At 44.6% G+C, this 18,896-nt stretch overlaps 4 protein-coding genes across 8 annotated transcripts; 3 read left to right on the plus strand and 1 right to left on the minus strand.

Moving 5' to 3' along the window:
• Positions 1-320: 320 nt before the first annotated feature.
• LOC127341944 (GDSL esterase/lipase At5g45920) lies at positions 321-3,295 on the minus strand. The gene is made up of 5 exons (XM_051367884.2): positions 3,036-3,295; positions 2,739-2,963; positions 2,586-2,653; positions 1,772-1,939; positions 321-743 (listed from the first exon to the last, which is right to left on the minus strand). Exons 1-5 carry the CDS (start codon positions 3,132-3,134, stop codon positions 584-586), a joined length of 720 nt encoding a protein of 239 aa, XP_051223844.1. The 5' UTR covers positions 3,135-3,295; the 3' UTR covers positions 321-583.
• Positions 3,296-5,722: 2,427 nt separating this feature from the next.
• LOC127341940 (transcription factor GTE3, chloroplastic) lies at positions 5,723-13,308 on the plus strand. Of its 4 annotated transcripts, XR_007876057.2 has the most exons (7): positions 5,723-7,106; positions 7,191-7,278; positions 7,422-7,544; positions 7,674-7,749; positions 9,094-9,323; positions 9,530-10,524; positions 12,764-13,308. XR_007876057.2 is itself a non-coding variant. In XM_051367880.2 (5 exons), the coding sequence occupies exons 1-4, from the start codon at positions 5,865-5,867 to the stop codon at positions 7,733-7,735; spliced, it is 1,509 nt and encodes a 502-aa protein (XP_051223840.1). In that variant the 5' UTR covers positions 5,723-5,864; the 3' UTR covers positions 7,736-7,749; positions 12,764-13,308. The 4 variants fall into 4 exon arrangements, 2 of the variants coding, with proteins under 2 accessions (XP_051223840.1, XP_051223839.1); XR_011755073.1 differs by lacking the exon at positions 9,094-9,323; XM_051367880.2 differs by lacking the exons at positions 9,094-9,323; positions 9,530-10,524 and having other exon boundaries at positions 7,197-7,278.
• Positions 13,309-13,614: 306 nt separating this feature from the next.
• On the plus strand, positions 13,615-17,007 carry LOC127341942 (uncharacterized). Of its 2 annotated transcripts, none has more exons than XR_007876058.2 (8): positions 13,615-14,070; positions 14,175-14,416; positions 14,577-14,673; positions 14,830-15,013; positions 15,096-15,177; positions 15,264-15,309; positions 15,379-15,485; positions 16,650-17,007. XR_007876058.2 is itself a non-coding variant. In XM_051367881.2 (8 exons), exons 1-7 carry the CDS (start codon positions 13,681-13,683, stop codon positions 15,430-15,432), a joined length of 1,095 nt encoding a protein of 364 aa, XP_051223841.1. In that variant the 5' UTR covers positions 13,615-13,680; the 3' UTR covers positions 15,433-15,470; positions 16,650-17,007. The 2 variants fall into 2 exon arrangements, 1 of the variants encoding a protein (XP_051223841.1); XM_051367881.2 differs by having other exon boundaries at positions 15,379-15,470.
• A 469-nt stretch (positions 17,008-17,476) lies between these two features.
• LOC127341943 (signaling peptide TAXIMIN 1) lies at positions 17,477-18,124 on the plus strand. Its single transcript, XM_051367882.2, has 2 exons — positions 17,477-17,729; positions 17,813-18,124. Exons 1-2 carry the CDS (start codon positions 17,593-17,595, stop codon positions 17,934-17,936), a joined length of 261 nt encoding a protein of 86 aa, XP_051223842.1. The 5' UTR covers positions 17,477-17,592; the 3' UTR covers positions 17,937-18,124.
• Positions 18,125-18,896: the final 772 nt, after the last annotated feature.

The raw sequence follows: 18,896 nt of genomic DNA on the forward strand, positions 1-18,896 counted from the left end.
ACTGGAACCACAAGAGGGGAGCCCCACCCTTGGTCCATAAAGTTGAGTTACAATTTGTTAAAAGCGTATCAGAATAACTCTCGGCTATGGTTCGCAATTAGTTAGTTGCCCGTAGTGTGTTGGGATCTTGCAGTAACATTAAGACCTTGTATTTATCGGTTTCATCAAATGAAATCGGGGACGTGCCTCTCAATTCAAAAAGAAGATGAGAACTGGAAATCATGCTTGACCATACATGGTTTAGCTTACCATATATCAAACGCGTGGCAAACGCAGCAGAAACCAGCTTCCCTGCACCTTAGGGAATGTACCGGAAAACAGTAGAAAATGCCATTTATTTTCACTGTGTTTTTCACTAGCAAACCGTACAATGGCATAACCACTTTGTGAGAAATACATGGAACATAAATCACATCTTCTAAACAAGCGGCGCCCATGGCATAAGGTAGCCTCACACCTTCTAAACAAGTTATGCAAATACATGGAACATATATCACATCTGCTAAACAAGTTATACGAATACATCAGAGTTCAAACCAAGCAGAGCTTCCCTTCTGAATAATCAAACGATGCAGTACCTTGTTCAAATTTCCAATGCTTTCAAAGGGTCCTTCGGGTCAATTTCATGGAAGAGAGGGAGATCGGACCGGAGACTCTGCTGGCTGAAACCAATTATTTCCAGTGTCTTGAGCACCTCGTCAAACAAAATCTTGTTTCCAAACGGGGTGAAATGAAGTCCATCGCTGCATGATATGATAAGGTTATCTGCTGCTTATAGTCAGGGAGCCATAATTCGTAGTAATGCTTTGGCAAGATACTGTGTAATCAAAATCTCAATTCACATAATACAAGGTCATGAAAAGTGAGTAAGTATAAAATATTCTACTCCATCCGGCCCTAAATACTTGTGGCAGGTTTAGTGAACCTAGACATGTTTCAGCCTACATTTTGCTTAAATGTGCGACGAGTATTTAGGACCATACTGGCCAATTGATGATCGACTATCAAATCACTGGACAGGAAAAGTGAGTAAAATAGCCTTCATAGTTTCAAGCTAGTCTAAGCACATATACAAATGTCTATTAGTAAATGGTAAAAGATGATTCAAACATAAAGCTTTTGATAGATTATAAAGTATCTAAGAACATCTACAGAATGTTCAATCTTTGGGAGAAATTACGTGTTCAAGAAGTAAAGGATAAAACTTCGGCAGTTTCCACAGAGAAACAAAACAGCTAATATGTATTTTGCTTATTTGTAAATGCAGGTTTTTATCTGTCATTCAAAATGTTAGAGAACAGAGTCATGGTTCAGAATATCATGTGAAATTTATGGGGCTAAATAATCATTGTTTTTACAGTGAGATTGGTGGCACGTGATGCAAATAATCAAATGAATTTTATCTTGGGTAGTCAGTTTCTCTGTTGCCCTCGTAAGAATGTGAAGCATAACCAAGAACATCGCACTACAAAGTTCAAAATCCCTATAAGTTGGTTCCATCAGATGCACATAATTGTGAATCTTCATTTTACTAAGAACGCCAATAACAATGTCACATCATAAAGCATGCCAGAAACAGTCGGAAACTAAACTGGACACAGATTCAAGCTAAGTAGAGTTTATCCGAGAATTGTCGCCCGCTGATTAGTTTTATATCAACCACTTCTAATCATTAAGCTTTTCTATGTTGGCACAGGAGATATAAGATTCTTAAAATTTAAAACAGATTTGCATGATCTAATTTTACTCACACATGAAAAAAGATTCCTACCATAGTGCAGATGTTTGCCAATCAGGAAACTGCTGCATCTGTGTCCAGATGTCTATAACTGGATGATCCAATTCTTTAGCAACAGATATGCATGCCTGTGCATAAGTGCCAGCAGCTTCATTTGTTCTTTCAGGCTGTCTTGAAGAGGCATTGTCTCCATACATGTCTCTGCATGGAAAGATGTCGCATAAGTTCAGTTTGCTAGCGAATCAGCTTTGCCAAAGGGTATAATTTCTAATATTTGCTTGAAAGGAATATTTAGGCCAGATCACAGGCCACCAAGTGGCAAGTGGATAACAGGATATGCATAGAGCCCAATAGTACGCCCCAACAATGTTCAAATGTGCATGCTCTTGAATGAAAATTGAGTCAACATATAAGGAACTCTACCCCATGGGCTTAATAAAAAGATGCCAATACGTCAAATACCAAGCATGCCCTGGTTACAATAGTAAGTTCAGCCAAATTTCTTAATATTGTGATTAATATTACTAACAGGTTTGCTCGACATAATTCACTACATAAAACATAAACAATTTTCAGCAGTTTTCCTCCTGTTTTATTCATCACAATTATCAGAGTAAATGAACAGATGATGTCGAATATACTGTTGTAAGAGCTAGTACATGTCAGTAATACATCACCAACTGCATCAAGAGTGGCATTTAGCTCAAGGAAAACAAAAAGGGGGATCAGCATACAGATATCTAGTGGATCCTATCCCGTTGACCCCCGAGACCTGATCACTCACCATAAACAAAGCTAATAAGTGAAGTAATACTAGCTATCTGCAAGGTGAGGGAGCTATTGTTACCGGATCCTCGCCGGCTCGTGGATCGGCGGAGGGGTGATGAGTATGATAGCAGCAGCCGGCCACTTATTCTGCAAAATCAAACCACGGATGAGTAATTGAAGAAGCAAGCAGACAGTGTTTTTCCAGGACAGTGTGTGTATGGCCGCGGGCAACCTTGAAGTAGGCACAGATGGCGCGGAGGTTGGTCTGGTACTCGTCGAGCGGCACGTGCTGGTGCGCCTGCTGCTGGTCGGGCAGGCTCGCGTCGTTGGCGCCGAAGAACACCGTGACGGCCGCCGGGTCCGCGCTCTCGCTGGCCGCCCCCTCCATGGCTCTGTCCAGCACCTTCAGCGCCCACCGCGTGTTGTACCCGCTGAGCCCGCGCAGCACCACGTCCGCCTGATCGGCGGGAATCCGATGTCAGCAGCTAGCGCGCGGCGGCGTAAAATGGAGAGCGGGGGCGTGTTGTACCTGGCGGCCGAAGTGGTTAGCGAGGGCGGCGCCCCAGCCACCGGCGGCGAAGGACAGCTCGGTGATGGAGTCGCCGAAGAGCACCAGCCGCGGCCGCATCTTGTCTCCCCCACTCTCTCCTCTTCCCTCCGACACGGATCACGGATCGGCCGCTGGACTGGGCTGGCTACCTCGGAGTCGGAGATGAGATCACGGCGACTTCACGACCACCTCACTTCTGCAGTGCAGTAGTATATAATGCCGTGTGGTAGCATCACCTGTCGTGGTAACTGCTTATGGGCGGGTGTGGTAGCCGCCTGAACCAGACGGAATCTCTACGTCTCTACACCTTAAAATTAAGACATTTATTGATTCATAGAATTGAAAAAACATAAAAATGAAGAATCATAGGATTAAGATACCGTGCTCAAGTTAAATCCTATGAAAAGATGAGTTCTCTTTGATCGGATGAAAGGAATTTTCATGAGACGATGTAATATTTTTTTATTAGAGGATTTGCGTTAAAAGATTTCTATAGGATATGTTCCTATGAATCAAACAATAGTGTAAGAAAAACATCTGTATGATCTAAATCAACCACAATTCCTATACAAATCCTATGAAATAAAGGAGCCCTCAAATTGCAAATACTAGGTAGTGAAAATATGGAATCCACTCGCCTGAACTGGAAATACTCATAACCAACGTGTGGTTGGATGGTTAGGAGTGCAGTGGCACTCCTAGCCCATAAGAGTTTTATTCCAGATTTGACATTTTAGTGGTGTCATTTGACACTTTGGTGTTTCATAAAGACGGAATATTTTTCAGTGGGAGGCGACGTTTTCGTCGACAGCGAGGCGTCTGTGGTGAGTTCGTCAATCTCAAGATCCGTCGGATCAGTTTTTTCGACGCAGTCTTTCGGATATGCTCATAGAGGGAGTGTGTGCGCGTTCATAGGGATGAGTGTGTGAGCGTCTTTAATTGTACCGTGTTTCGTAAAAAAAAGAACAAGACGAAATCCTAGATGACCTCGTCCTTAAGTAGCGAGGAATCCTCCGTACCCCATTCGAGGTATGTTCTAGCCGGTCAGATCAACTCTACCGTACACCTTAATTAAGACCTTCCTTGATTTATAGAATTGAAAAACATAAAAATGAAGAATCATCGGATTACAATCTCCTGAAAATTATAGAATAGAAAAAGTATAGGATTAAGTTTGTCATGCCAAGTGTGTATTCACAGTACAATGGGCAAGTGAATTTTTTTACTCCAACTACTTGCATGTTTTTAAAACAAAATCTACCTTGCATAGTGGAGTAGGAATTTATGGCTTCTGAAATTCCATTGATCCTTTTATTTAAAACTCAAAAAGTTATTTTTACAAGTTTTTAAAAAATCCTTGGATGTATTAACGATGTATCCTACAAATATGCAAAGTTTGCATTTTAAAATACTTTGTATTCTGAGCTACATCAAAATGAAAAAAAAATATGCGTATAACAAACATTGTATATTTTCAAAACTACAATTTTATTAGATTTTTTCATTTCCACATATCCCAAATTCAAAAAAAAAATAGCATTAAGTTTTGCATGCTTGTAGGATACACTGTTGACCACATCCAAACTTTTTTTATACTTGTAAATAATATTGTTTACTTTTAGAATAAATGGATCACTCAAGCTCAGGAGCCAAAGAGAGTTTCCATGCATAGTGCTACTAACATTGTCATGATTCTAGGTGGGAGTCTTTGGAATTTTAAGTAAGGCGGAGAATCTTTCTCCCATCATATATGAGCTTAAAGATCTCCCACTCTCAATAACTTACATAAAAGTAATGGTTCCACATTATTTCAGTCATTATAATTTTTTGCAATAAATAAAAATTTGTTATTTCAATCACACATAAATCATTAATAGAACGTAACGCGGAAGCAGTTGCCTTCTAACATTGTTTTGTTTCGTGACATACTATCAATTGTATGCAATATTTTGTTCAAAAACACAACTCTATGAAACATCAAAATTTCGTTCTATATTAATTGATAAAAGCACAACTTATTTCATCACATGTAAGTAGCACATTTATTTCACTCCAATGATAACTATCTCCGATGAATAAATCATACGCGTAACAAACATGTGCATTAGAAAGCCAAAACTTATATATGTCCAACATGATGTGCAAAAGATAATATGTTTGAAATTTGTCCACACTGTTTCAGCCCTAAAATATCACACACACATGACTTTGCACGCATTGACTATTAATATGTGTTGCAAAAGACTACGTCTCTATACTATCTTTGTAGATATATTATAAGTCAAATTTATAATCACAATTGCACGCGCTAAAGACAAGAAAATGCCAAATGGTGTTCTTTTCTTCGATTCTGATCAATATGGATAGCAGTGCACAACTTTTGATGGGAGCTCGTTTGGCTCCCATCAATATGGCTGGAATCAAAGAATTTATATTTTATTGCTAGAATCAACTTATATTTGGATGCTATGAATTGGTATTAGAATTCGATTGAGAAATTTCATGGATTTCACTGTATGCCTAATCTTAATTACCCTTTCATTATAGCAAATTTTCGAAAGAAATGAAGCAAAGTTTCAAAATTTAAAAAGAAGCCAACAAAAAATGAGACATGTCGGACATGGAAAAAACCCGACCCTCCGTCGCATGGCACACTAGCAGGCAGCTGCCCGCCCCCACCAAGCCCTCACCGAACCCCTTCGTTTTTGTGTCCCATCTCGCTCTCGCCTCCCTCCTCCGCCAAATCCCCAAATCGCAGCCCCCCGATCCGCCGCCGTCCCCGATTCCCCACCGCCGTTGACCGCGCAAATGACCTCCGGCCCGCCGTCGCCTTCCGGCAAGGCCTACTCCCGCAAATCCGGCCCCAAATCCTCCAAGCCGTCCGCCGCCCGCTCCCTGGACGCTCACAATGGCTCCGTGATCCCCACCGTCACCTTCCCCTTCCCCTCCTCGCCGGCAGCGCGGCGGGAGCTCCGCCGCCGCCTCTCCTCCGAGCTCTCCCAGGTGCGCGGCGCCTACAAGCGCATAAACTCCCTCCCCAACGCGCCCGCGCCCTCCTCCGCGCTCTCCGCCACTGACCCCTCCACCCCGCTCCCGCCGCACCCCAAGCACAAGTCGTCCAAGAAGGCCCCGCCGAACCCGGCTGGTTCCGCGGAGGCGCGGCGCAAGCTCTACGCGCCCGTCTTCAAGAGCTGCGCCTTGCTGCTCGCCAGGCTCATGAAGCACAAGCACGGCTGGGTGTTCAACGTGCCCGTCGACGCCAGCGCGCTCGGCCTGCACGACTACCACACCATCATCGTCAAGCCCATGGACCTCGGCACCGTCAAGCAGCGGCTCGCCGAGGGGCACTACAAGTCCCCCCGCGACTTCGCGACCGAAGTCCGCCTCACTTTCCAGAACGCCATGAAGTACAACCCCAAGGGGCAGGACGTGTACTTCATGGCCGAGCAGCTTCTGAACATGTTCGAGGAGAAGTGGCCGGAGATTGAAGCCGAGATAGCTCAGCTGTCGCCGCAGCCGCCGACACCGTCATCGGCTGCACCACCCAAGAAGCCGAGGGAGATGGAGAATTCTAGGGTGTTAGAGAGGTCTGACTCCACGGCGCATCCTGCGGGACTGGAGGCTACCCCAAAGCAGCAAACTGGCACTGGCACTGGCAGACCCCCGGTTTTAAAGAAGCCCAAGGCAAGGGAACCTAATAAGAGGGAGATGACCTTCTGGGAGAAGCAGCGGCTTAGTAACGACCTCCAGGACTTGCCAGCCGAGAAGCTTGACAATGTTGTGCAAATCATAAAGAAGAGGAACTCGTCGCTCAATCAGCATGATGACGAGATCGAGGTTGATATAGATAGCTTCGATGTAGAGACATTGTGGGAACTTGATAGATTTGTGACGAATTACAAGAAAAGTATAACCAAGAATAAGCGCAAGGCGGAGCTCTCCGTGGCAAGGCAGGATGAGTCCGAGCATGAGCCAGATTTGGAGAAGATTGAGCATGCAAGGCAGGATATAGAGGGAGAACAGGATCAGATGATCAATGCACAACAGACGGTATGTTTTTTAGAGATAGTGCAAAAGGCTTTTGTTAGTTATTAGGCGATATGGTTCATATGGTAATTACTAATGTCCCAACAGTTACAGATACCGGAACCAGAAGCAGTTGATGTGGTAGATGTTGAACCACCTATGGTTGATGCTGAACCATCCAAGGAAATTGCAGCAGGCAAGCCTAAATAGACACCTTTACAGCATGCTTGTATTTATTGTTGTTGACTTTGAGACCAGAACAGATGCGTCAGCTATTACTACATCTGTAGCCTACCTTAATTCAGTGTAAGTGTAATACCTAAGTTTTCTCACTTACAGATGACAATGGGAGGTATGTCGGTTCATCATCACCTGCCCATTTGGAAGATCAGAAAGGAGAAAATGCCGGTAGATCAAGTAGTTCTGGAAGCTCTAGCAGCGAGTCAGGGTCTTCCTCCAGCGGTAAACATTCTATTTTTTTTGTGGCAGAGATGTATAACAATCATGGTACCTTTTGCACTATTGTATATAGAGGTTTTATTCGGAAGTATGTGTAAAACACGTGGAATTTACCTTGAGAAGCATGTGCAGATACAGATTCCGATAGTTCATCGGCAGATGGTTCTGATGCTGCACAGTCACCCAAATCGTAACATCGATAGGCCAGGTATATTTTAGATTTTCCTTAGTTAACAAACGTTCACTCTCATTTATTTTCAGTAAGTTAATTGGTGTATTCTGTCTTTTAAGTGTTTGAAAAACATACTCAAGCCACGGAGCAATAGTAAGCATAATGAGAACATCCATGTTTCTGCAACTTGCTTAGCTTTTGAACTTTTTTTTCATGTAGACTAGCCGAGCGGCTGTGTGTTGCGACGGATCTCAAATAACCCATGCTTCTCTAGAATTATGGCAACTAAGCAATTGGTAACTTGCCAATACCTTACCTGAGCCGACTCGTAAACATTAAAGTCTATAGCATCAAAACAAGATGACAGAGATAATAATAGTATACAGGTAGGAACAAAATTCACAGGCTAAACGAGTGCATGCATGATACTAAGCAATAAAAGGTAAAGCTTACAGGGATGCTAAAATAATTTCATATACAGAAGTACAAGGTCTTGTTGTAACTTGCATGGACTATAATGACGCAACCATAGAGATAGACACACCTCCTTTTCTCTTTTCAGTCGCGAAATACGTTCTATACAAGTAGAGTTCACTCAACATGGATTGTGGTGTCCCCTAGTGGATTCAACAAAACCCACATGTTCATTACCCCAAAATTCAATTTGTCAGTAATAAGAAGGAATACATGTTTCTTAGGCTCCTACAGTTTTAAGCAAGAAGATATTGATTATCCTCATTTTGTGAGCACGTACTCCCTCCATTATCTTTTAGTCTACATCCTTCAAATTTTAAGACAAATTAGCAATTCATTTAATGCTACTACTTCGATATGGAAACAACCAATCCAAGGCTCGGCTTCAAAACCGTACGTGGAGCTTCCGCCTCATACGGCTCCTCTAGGGATGGGGGTTAATGACATCCAATAGAGAGAGTGGGACTGTTTCGTTTTCTGTGTTGTTGATTACAAAGCTAAAATGTAGACTAACATGGAACAAAATTTTAGTCTAAGATGTGGACTAAAGGAGAACAGAGGGAGTATAAATTATCTTCATGTTCCTTTCTTATTATAGTACAGAGTGTAATCAAATCACGTGGAGAGGAAGTAAAGTCTAATAGCAAAAATAAACCTCAGCCTGATTCCACCAAAGGATAAATGGGTAATGAAGGTTATGTATAACTATTTAACTTAAAAATTGTCTTTGAAGTCAACACATTCTTCAATTCCATAATCTCAATGAAAGTAGTTAACTGTTGTTTCAGTACTGAACCGCTGCGTTGCTTTACTGTTAAAATTAACACACACATTGGACCCAACTAACTCGTAGCTCCTAGTCCGCTTCGGTTATGCCTCCAGGAACTCATTTTCCTATTTTCTTAGCTGTGTGAAACCACTGGCCGCTCCTTACTCCACTGGATGCTTCGGATCCTTTAATAGACACAAGAAGTCAGTCTCGCCCACTGGATCCCCTCCTGCAGCGCGACGCGACCACCTCGACAAGGAGGCATTGAGACTGCCATTGAGCATGCAGTGATGCTGCTAAGGCTGGCAATCGGGTCGGGGTGCACCTGGTTGACCTTTGCTAGACCCATGCCCGAGTACCTAGTCAGGTATGTGGCATGCCCACGACCCTGCCCATGGGTCATTTTTCAGACACATGTCCGAACCCGTTGGGCAACCCAATCCAATCGGGCACCCATCTGGTCTAACGTCTGTCTTTATTTTTCGTTTCACAATCTGCACCAACGTCTAATTTTGGTTGGTTTGGTGCATCTCCTCATGTTCAGCTGACCCCTCCTCATGTCTTTGATAGCAGAATTGGACCTACTGTCAGCTTGAGCGAGCGAAGTGGGACTGAAGAAGCTCCAGCTTCTATACTCGTTTGTTGTCGCTCATGTAAAAGAGCACATGTGGTAGCTGGGTTGCCTTAAGAGGCCCAATAGACCAATATGGTGCACCGCCAGGTCTTTTCGGCTCTCATTTAATTTACTTGTGGACCGGAATCAATCTAGAGCAAGCGAAAGCAGCTCAAGGTCAACATGCATGCATCGCTATTGACAAAGCACCATCTAGGCAGTTACATGATAATTAGCTTACATATTCACAAAATTAAGTCCGCATATCATATAAAATATAAAATATGAAAATATTTAATAACTAATATTAAGCGGGCGACCCATCGGGTCACCCACGGGCGCTCCGTCGTAATCATACCCTACCCATTAATAATCGGGTCACCCATGGGCACAACCCGGGCCCATGGGCGATGATGACCCATACACTACCCATTGGGGCCGGGTCCCATGGGTGGACGAACCCATGGGTCAAATTGCCGGCCTTAGATGCTATACCGGTGCTACTTAATCCCACACACCTTGCCGCCGATGCCACTCAAATCGACCAAGGGAAAGGAGTGCAGGCTCTTGCTGACCTCCGCTCGGTGCGATGTAGGCGGTAAGGGTAGGCCAACTGGGTCGTCCCGACCGCTCTCACATTGGGCTACAGGAACTCAGGGAGGGGGTAATGGTGCGATGATGGAGCTCGCTGAAGCACAATCTCCCGGCCTGTAGATCTGGATGGAGGTACAAGGGGGTGCGATGCAGGGCCTCCACACAGGTCCGGTGATGATGAGGCCTCCACGCAGATCTGGCAACGGCGAGCGACCACGGAGGTCGAGACTGAACTTGATGGGAGGTGGAGGAAAAAGACATGTCAATGGAGAGGGTTGGAGACTTGGAGGCCAGAGGTGGCAGGAAAAGGGGGATTGGAGCAGACGGGGATGCGAGGCGACAGGCAGCAGGGGATCGTGGGGTAAGCTTGTTCCCTATGATTTTTTTAGATAGAGCCGATCGTTTCCTTGGTAGGGTTACCTTGGGTCCACTTGTCAGGGCTGACACAAGTGAACGGACGACCAGGAACTGCTACTTTTATGAGTAATATAATAAAAATAAAAATAAAATAAATATTTCATGTAGAAAACTATACTCACTTTAGATTTCTGACCTGACATGCAGTGGCTGCTCATTTATTGAAAATCAGTAGCTAATTTGTGCAAAGCCAGAATGATACTAAGCTTAATTATAGTGCTCTGTTTGTCCTATCTTATGGCTATGTGCATCTTTCAAAGAACCAAAGTGTGATGATCTGATGTGCTTAGATAGTTCCATGTACTTTTTTGATTTCACTGTTGCCACAGACTAGCAGACACCATCTTTATCAGTTTGCGCTAATGTTGTCATAGGTTAGAAATAAAATGGATGTATGCTAGAGGATGACATTGTTCTTGGTTGTAGGTTAGACATGACACAATAACCTACCTTACATGCTCGTAGAGTAGGACCGGAAGTTTATAATGGGTTGCCATTCAATTATGCAAGCATTTAAGCGGAGGCCTATGTGTTCCTAAAAACATCATCATCATCAACAACAACATGAAAGCCTTTTTCCCAAGCAAGTTGGGGTAGGCTAGATGTGAAACCCAACAGAAATAAAAGGAAACCAAAACAAGAAGGTTTCAATAATAGAGGCATCTCATGGATAGTCTTGTAAAAGATTGAATAAACTTTGCATATAATATACTGCTATGGAACTTCTCCCTGCTTTGCCAACTTAAATGTTTGAGAATGTTCTTTCTTTTGCAGCAAAAAATACGGTACATTCTTTTTTTAATATTCGTATAATTTTGATTTTAGTACCAAATGGGTTTGTCCAAGTTATAGTTACAACAGTCGGACGATACTAAATTATACTAATGCTTGAGCAGATATCAGTAGTTTAGGGTTTAACACTGCCAAAGGTGTCAACACAAGGAAACATGAGCAGATCATAATTTCCTTGTGTTGACACCTTTGGCCGTGTTAAACCCTAAACTACTGCAAAATATCATAATTAAAAATTGAAAGATGCAGTCTAAATACTTGGCGGGATTAACATTGAGCTCATCTAAATTACCTTCTTTTCTTATTATGAATAATTGGATATCAACTTCAAAAGTAACATAGAGATAGCTACATGGTCTTTCCTTCCTATTCTCATGAGCTATCATTGCCAGGGTCATATAGTAACGCAATTCAGGTGGGAATGTTCTGCAGTTCTACTTTGGAACCATTCGAGAATATAAGTTTGCACGAATATTTAAGTGAACTAAATAGTATGAATTCAGCTATAGTTTGTGTAGCGATGTTTGTCTCTAGTAGCAGCAGAAGGAAACATCTCTGGCATTCACACTGCGGACTCACTAACCGCTGTCACAAGTGCAGCATAAGTTATACTACATAATTGAATGCTGATATTTGCCCACAACAACAACAACAACACTAACATCAAATCTTTTCCCCAAGCAAGTTGGGGTAGGCTAGATATGAAACCCAACGGAAACATAAGGAAACAGAAAATAAGGAGAGAAAAAAGAACAAGTAAACTAAGATTCCGGCACATGGATCGCTGATTTCCATGCAGTCCTACCGAGTGCCAAATATCTAGGAACATTCCAATCCCTCAACTCTCTTTTTACCGCCTCCGCCCATGTCAACTTTGGTCGCCCTCTGGCCCCTCCTAGTATTTCCCGTACTTTCTTAGAATTCCACTGTTAACTGGTGCTGATATTTGCCTACTGCAGTTAAATGTTTTTTCATTTGTGAGTAAACTTTTGAGAAGTTAATCAATTTTAATAAAGTAAAGATGGATATTTCTACTGTCTGAACCTTCTTGAGCTTAAAGTGATACCTCATTTATGTTTTGTTTCATATATTGGACTAGCTCGTGAGCCTAGATGCATTAGAATTTGTACTCCATACAGCCACTTGCCGAGATTGATGTCCAAATAAATAAATAAATCTGAAAACCATTTATTTTTGTGACTATATGTTGTGACACAAGCATGGCAAACATGAATGCTATCCCATCTGTTACTTCCGAAATGCATCTAGCCGTAAGTGCAGTCTATAGGTTGATTTGTTACCACAAGGAAACACGTTGAATAATTATTTATGACAGTAATCTTACTATCCAAAATGATAAACCTTACATCTCCAATTTCCTTTCACTGCAGATCTTAACTTCAGACAGAAGATGATAACTTGTAAGTTCACCAAAGATTGTGGCACCATATGGTCGACAAGATTCGATGTTGCCGTCTGTAAATTTTGGCCATGTAGGGAAGCCTAATTGTTGCTGCTGTCTGTGTTGCTGTTTGGCCTTTGTTAGCCTCATAGTTGATGCCGGAGCCCGCGCATGCATTTCATGCGTCTGTACCATTATTTGCAGTTATGTACTTATTGTAGAGTGCTGCGTTTACCTAGTCATTGCGCTGGAAGTTACCCTAACATTGGACAGAAGAACCTGCAAATCAGGCAGTAAAGACAGCCGGTGAAGAAGACCAGGAACCTGGAGAGCTCTCACCCTGTTGTAAGATTGTAAAATTGTTATAGTTGGGTAATCTCGTTTGTTCTATTTTGGAACTAGCTAGTCTGTAATTTATGTTGTGTTGGATTAGCGTGGATAATCTTTCGGGTGGTACTGGTTGCTATAAGATCTCTGCACACGTGTTTGAGCTGAAACATTAGATAGAATCTGTCTGGCTGTCATTTATTTCCAGGCCGTCTATCTGAGTGTTCCTTTACAGCAAGAAAGTGTACCAAGTTAATTTCTTGTCTCGTGAAATCTACACTAATGTGATTGGTCAGGTGGTCCGAGTAAATGGTTCTTTACTTTTGTTGTCAACATGAACTCTCCCTAAACTTATGAAGTTTGAATTACCATTTTGTACTTCGTTCAGCGAAATGTGCCTTTGGCACAGAAATACAATTTTCAAATGTTTCAAAAACCAGGTGGACCTATGATCAGTATGATCGGTCGCCATTGACCTGAGCACCTGACATTTTGTTCGTCGTCCTGACCATTATCCCAGCCGTAAACCTCCCACCCCACACACCTCCAAGCTCAAATCCAAACGGCTCCACCGGCCAAATGCTCCCGCTTCGGCGCCTGCCCGCGCTACCGCTGCCGCATGGCTCCACGCGCCGCCGCCTCCTCGCCACCGGGGCCTCCGCCGCCTCGCCGCTCCCATGGCCAGGCCTGCACGCCTGGCGCCGGGCCCCTCCCAGCGAACTCCGCACGTGGGGCCCGAACGGCCCCTGCGTTCCGGACGCGGTCACGGCGGACCAACCAGAAGCCGGCGCCGTCGCCGTCGCCGGCTCGTCCTTGGCCGAGATGGGCGCCCTCGTGCTGTCCACCGCCGACCCCCTCTCCAAGACGCAGCTCACCCACGCCGCCTTCTCCCAGTGGGCGTCCGGCGGGCTCCCCGTGGGCCTGGCCCGGGCCCCCGACCACCCCGCCAGGCCGGACAAGCCCCTCGTGGTAACTGCTCATTGCTCATCCACCTCGTAGCTCTCTGCTCTCTCGTCTGGGCATTTCATCGAGCAGGTTGGTCGGTGCTGCTCTTGCTGCTGCTGCTGGTGCAGGTGACGCGCAAGGAGATCCCCACGCACAAGGCGATGGGCGTGCCGCTGAACGCGTACATGCTGCACAACCTGGCGCACGTGGAGCTCAACGCGATCGATCTTGCTTGGGACACCGTGGTGCGTTTCTCGCCGCTGCGTGACACCCTGGGAGATGGCTTCTTCACGGATTTCGCACGCGTTGCCGATGACGAGAGCCGGCATTTCCGGTGGTATTCACAGCGCCTGGCAGAGCTTGGGTTCAGGTGAGTGAGTAAAGAACACGGCATTGTGTATTTGTGTGAACATTGTGAAATCACTACACTGATAGTTCTGTCTGCGGTCATACATTTGGGTCGGTCACGGTGATAGCTTTCTTTATGAGCTATGCCATCTGTTGTAACGTTTAATAGCTCCTGTGGACAGATATGGCGATATGCCCGTTCACAATCTTCTGTGGAACGAGTGCGCGAAATCCTCAGGTGATGTTTCTGCGCGGATGGCAGTGATACCTCTAGTGCAGGTACCTGATCATGTTCCTTCAGTGTGATACTGTCCAAAATACGTTGATTATCACCTGCTTACTGGAACCAGGAAGTTCCAGATTGTTTACACCATTATTTGACGATCTTTGCTTTATCCCGCATGACCAATATGTTGATGGTTAGAATCTTAATAGGAAGCTAGAGGCCTTGATGCTGGACCAAGACTAGTCCAAAAGTTACTTGGCTTTGCGGATCATAGATCTGCAGAAATTGTGTCAAAAGTAGCAGAGGAAGAGCTTGCGCATGTTTCTGTAGGTTTATATTGGTTCCTGAAAGTATGCCAGATGATGGGTCGTGTCCCTGGTGCTACTTTTAAAGGTTTGATTGGTTCTTTATGTTCCATTAAATACAATAATATAAAATTATGTTGATTCAGGGAATTATGTTCTTAACATTGTAGATTTAATAGAGGAGTATGGTATTGTGGTGAAGGGTCCATTTAACTATCTGTCTCGCGATGAAGCTGGTATACCTCGAGAATGGTAAGCTTTTACTTGACTGCAACTATGAGTTTAGAAGTATTGCATGTTTATATCAATAATAAAATGTTATTGTTGATGTTATTCAGGTATGATGAGAAGGTTAAACATGAAGCTGCAAGTAAACTTTCAGAGGTGAGGTGCTATTTGTTGTTTGTTCAATGCATTTCGATCTATCTGAACTTATGTTATATTACTTGACAGGTGCACGATAGGCTAGCTATTGTTGTAGAGATGGAGAAAGAGAATGCAGGTTGAATGGCTAAGTCTCACCTGCTGAATGCATGAGTTGCTTGGTATGTACTACACTGGTATTCTAGCACACTGAAACTCAACAAGCTCTTTTCATTCAATAGATCTTTGTCAATGGATGCCAAAAAGGCAACAACCATCAATTTCTTACCTCCATTGACTAAACTTAATTACATTGTCACCTTTGTCATTTTGAGTAACAGATTTAATATTCTTATACTTTACTTCTTATTGGACCCTTTTGATTTGACATGCATAAACACATTTATTATTTTCAAAAGATAAGAAACTCTTCTTTTTTGTTAAGATGCCAAATTAAGCTCATTTCTTCGCTTGCTTAAGTTATTGTGAACCTGGAAAGATTGTAGAAGAAAAAGGTCAAATCCTCACCAAGCGTTCTAGTGGTTGACAGTGGAGACCCACCTGCCAGCTGGTCTCACATATCTTATATCTAGGCACTAGGGTCTCACAAAGTTCATTTTAGATTAGCCTTGATGAAGTATTTGATGTGCTACAACCTATTAGCGTTGCAAGTTGGGCTGGCACAGGTACCCACCAACCCATCCCAGTTAATCTGCTTCAGAACTTACGCAAGTACCATGGATACGAAATGAGTGGCAATTAGCGGGGAAACGAACCACCAATTAAATAAAGCGGGTGTGTGGTCGACCCACTATCATTCACATGATGGTGTTTTTGAAAAAGAAGTTGGTCTGCGCCTACTGAAATGTCAAGGACAAGAAGACTTCTATACCTTTGTTCTTATATGCACGGATTTCACAACATCCCACATGCTAACTTAATGAAGTAGTACCATTTTGTTAAAGAAAAACCTACATATAGTATTGAGTCATTGCGCAAGTTTCGTCTGCCGGCTTTATTCAGAAATGGGGATCACATCTGGTGTCGCGTGCTCTTGTAAAGTACAGAGCATTAGCTCAGTGCCATTCACAGGAGGTACAGATTGGTTGGATGATACCATAATGATGCGTTTTCCCCATCTGGGGCCTGAGGCCGCATAGTAGTGACAGATTGGGTGTCATTGTCTTGGGTGATGATTCTGATTGTACTGGGCAGTTTGGTTGGATGGGCGCGAATCTATTTGACTATTTTGTTGTTTATGTTTTACTTTCACTTCTGATATGAAACGTCGGTTTCTGTTTTCAGTTCGTATACTGACGTTTCCTTATGGCGCGTCCTTTTTTGTTTTGTTGAATTCTTAGGCTAGCTGGAACGGTGTTTGCCAGTTTGAGATGCAGAAGCGCCTGAAGCTTGTACAGTAGTAGTAACCATCAGTGCTGCCGGGAGGGAGAGGGAAGGTGTACTTGGCCTGAACTGCGGAGAGCTGAAGAATACCGGACAGCAATCGTTCATGGCGAGAAGAATCGAGTTGTTCAGTCTAGTCGCGGCTGACAAGTGTCAAGCATTTCGCCCCCTACCGCGTCCGTGGATGTGCATCGCCGTGGCGCTGATTAATAGAGATATTCGTTTTCTGTTAGTAGAGAAGAATCAATGTAGATAAACACGGTTGATCCGGTACCGTGTCAAGCTTTGCAACCCCAATCCTGAAATTTCGTCTCACAGAGCTTTCAGCTGCTATTTGTATGGTTACCGATTTTGTCGGGATGAGCATTTGAAATTGGTCAGAGTTTCTGTGTGGAAAGAATCCAAACGTGTACGTGGGAGCCGGTGGCGCAACCGCCGCGGCCAACTAATCACATGGTGTCATGTCATGCTGTCATTAGTGTCTGGATCCATGCTAAACCTGCCCTGTGCGCCGCCGGCACGCACGCGTCCCGGGCCAGTCAAAACACCAGCGTCTCAAACTGAACTGCCGCACCGGTCAAACGCTGACGTTCGTTGCAGCGGTGCTTCCCAGCAGCTTCTCCCGCCATCTCCGCCGTCCGCTGCCCCACGGACGGACCAGCCAGCGATCTCCCTCGCTGCCGTCTGCCCACTGCCTGCCCGGCAGCATTATTTGCAAAGCCGCGTGCGCCCTCTCGCCGCGCGCCGGAAAGCGACCTCCGGCCCGTCCGCCTCCCTCCTTGATATACATCCTCCTGTACGCACTTCGCTTACGCCCATCGCCCAACCACCGCGACAGCCGCCAGCACCGATCTGATTCTGACCAGCACGCGCGCGCGCCGAGGAAAGGGATCAGCAAAGATGGGCTGCTGCTGCTGCGGCGGAGGCGACGGCGACCGCGACCGCGGCTGCAGGCCGCTGGGGTTCCTGCTGGGCCTGCCCTTCGCGCTCGTCGCCGTCCTCGTCTCCATCGTCGGCGCCATCATCTGGATCATCGGGTACGCCTCCCTTCCCTCGCTCTGCACCAATTTGCTAGTACCAACGTGTTGGTTCTGAATTCTGATGTGATCCGTTGATGTAGGCTGCCCATCTCCTGCATCTGCCCCTGCTGCCTCTGCGTCACGCTGCTGCTGGAGGCGGCGGTGGAGCTCGTCAAGGCGCCGCTCCACGTCATGACATGGTTCACCTCCAAGATACCCTGCTGATTCGTTTCATCGCCTCCTCCTCCTCCTCTCATCTCCGATCGCTCGCTCCGTCGCCTCGCCCATGGCTTAGTTAATTATGTGTTGCACATGTCCGTAGTTTGTTTATTCTGTTATTTGGATCGAAAACTATGTTGACAGATCGACTGGCCGTATATTCGTAACATGCTCTGATATCGTGATTCCTGCCCCTTCCCTGTCGTTCGTGTCTGATTGTTTTTGACTGTTAGCCACTGCCTTTGACCCCTGAGTTCTTCTATATATCCGTGCGTCAGTTTCGGCGCCTCTGATCGAGTGATTACCATGGATGACCGTTGACTGTACCGTGTGCCCATGTTGATGCTCACTGGTTTCCTTCTTCCGTAGATTGGCGGTGCGTTTACCAAAAGTTCAGTACCATCCAAGCATTCATCGTCAGTCCCAGTAATCTCTAGCGCGCGTACATCACAAGCGGAGCCAACAGATTACGTCGCCGCGGGTTCGTAGTTTTCGGCGGGTTTCCTTGTATCCGTCCATCAGTTTCGGCGCCTCTGATCGACTACCGTGGATGACCGTTGACCGCACCGTGTGCTCCTGTTGATGCTGACTGGTTTTCTTCTTCCTTAGATTGCTGCGCTTACCAAAAGTTCAGCACCATCCATGCATTTATCGTCAGTACATATAATCTCTATCCTACATCACAAACGGAGCCAACAGATTGCGTAGCCGCGGGTTTCTAGTGTTTGGTGAATGCCCGTGCGTTGCTACGGCCTCTATTTTCTCTCGCAATATGTTCATACACTGCATGAAAAAATTACGTGTATGAAAATACAACCACAATATATTATTAAAACCCATAAAATTTTACCTTGTTTGAAGTATATGTCGACACCCAATACAATTGACATCATTTGAATATGAAATAAGCACTCAACTAATTATTATTTCTGTTAACTAATATCTACTCCTCGATGCTTAGATATT

The sequence above is a fragment of the Lolium perenne genome, chromosome 3, assembly GCF_019359855.2.
Source record: "Lolium perenne isolate Kyuss_39 chromosome 3, Kyuss_2.0, whole genome shotgun sequence".
Classification (NCBI taxonomy): Eukaryota; Viridiplantae; Streptophyta; class Magnoliopsida; order Poales; family Poaceae; genus Lolium; species Lolium perenne.